The sequence below is a fragment of the Phalaenopsis equestris genome, unplaced genomic scaffold, assembly GCF_001263595.1.
Source record: "Phalaenopsis equestris unplaced genomic scaffold, ASM126359v1 Scaffold193311, whole genome shotgun sequence".
Lineage (NCBI taxonomy): Eukaryota > Viridiplantae > Streptophyta > Magnoliopsida > Asparagales > Orchidaceae > Phalaenopsis > Phalaenopsis equestris.
Window position 1 is genome coordinate 1 of NW_018213260.1, and position 1033 is coordinate 1033.

The 1033-nt window shown below is 44.5% G+C and overlaps 1 protein-coding gene across 1 annotated transcript; it reads right to left on the reverse strand.

Moving 5' to 3' along the window:
* Window positions 1-28: 28 nt before the first annotated feature.
* On the reverse strand, window positions 29-1022 carry LOC110034778 (the record flags this gene model as incomplete). The annotated part of the gene is made up of 1 exon (XM_020739019.1): window positions 29-1022. A coding segment is annotated over exon 1 (994 nt), but the record flags the coding sequence as incomplete, so codon positions are not given.
* Window positions 1023-1033: the final 11 nt, after the last annotated feature.

Sequence of the window (1033 nt, forward strand, 5' to 3'; positions counted from 1 at the left end):
CTGGTTGATAAGCTCTGCACTTCCAAACCATTTGCCTCAACACAAAAGAATTTGTTCATAAGCTTTGAATTCACTAAACCAGATAACTTCGATGAACTCCTCACAATGTGACCATAACCGACGTGTTTGACTGCACTTTTTTTGACATTCTCATTGTCAACATAAACAACCTTCTGCTTCTCTGACAATGGCGATGAGACCCGCGAGCAAGAGAATGGGCTGACCGGAGTTTGAGGTTGTGAACAAGGAGCTGACTGTGGTCTTTCCTGGAAGACTCCCTTCATTAAACTCATAGCAAACTTCTTTGTAGCTGGGCTAGGCGTGGATGTCCTCACTGCAACCGTCCGCTTATTGTTCATGAGGTAAGATGCTCCATTTGTGTAAGTTTGCCGGAGGGGCGTCGGAATCTCCTCTCGTTCACTCCATTTTGTTACAGAATTCATCGAATCACAGTCATCAACAAACTTCTTTTTATGTCGCGACAATGTAAGTAGAGTCCTGAGTTTTCTTGCTGCAGTATCAAGAGAACTTAAAGGCTTCTTCTTGTTTGAATTGCCCTCATTCTCACTCCAGCTGACACTGGAGCATGAGCTTAGCCTCCCACTGGCCTCAGCTGCTTCAATTTCACTGTATAAGATAATCTCTGAATCTGTGATCCTGAAGGAGGTTCCTGGGCTGCATCCAATGCCAGATTCCATTTTCGACTGTGAAGTCATCACAGATTTAATCCTGGGGTCCTTCAAATTCGATATCCCTCCAAAAGACACAAATTTTCTAATCAGTAAATTTGACGTGGCAGAGCAAGCCCGTCGGCTGAGCAGGTCAAGCGGAGTCATGCCGTCGATATCCTGAACATTAATGTCGATAGAGGGAATGGTCATAAGAAGCTCAACTAGATCAGAGTGCAAAGCGTCGCCAATCACGGCAACATGGAGAGCTGCCCTTCCATTGTTGTTCTGTATGTTGATGACGTTTTGAATGTTTATGATGTTGATAGACATTAATCGTCGCACCAGCTCCATCTGCTTGTCAA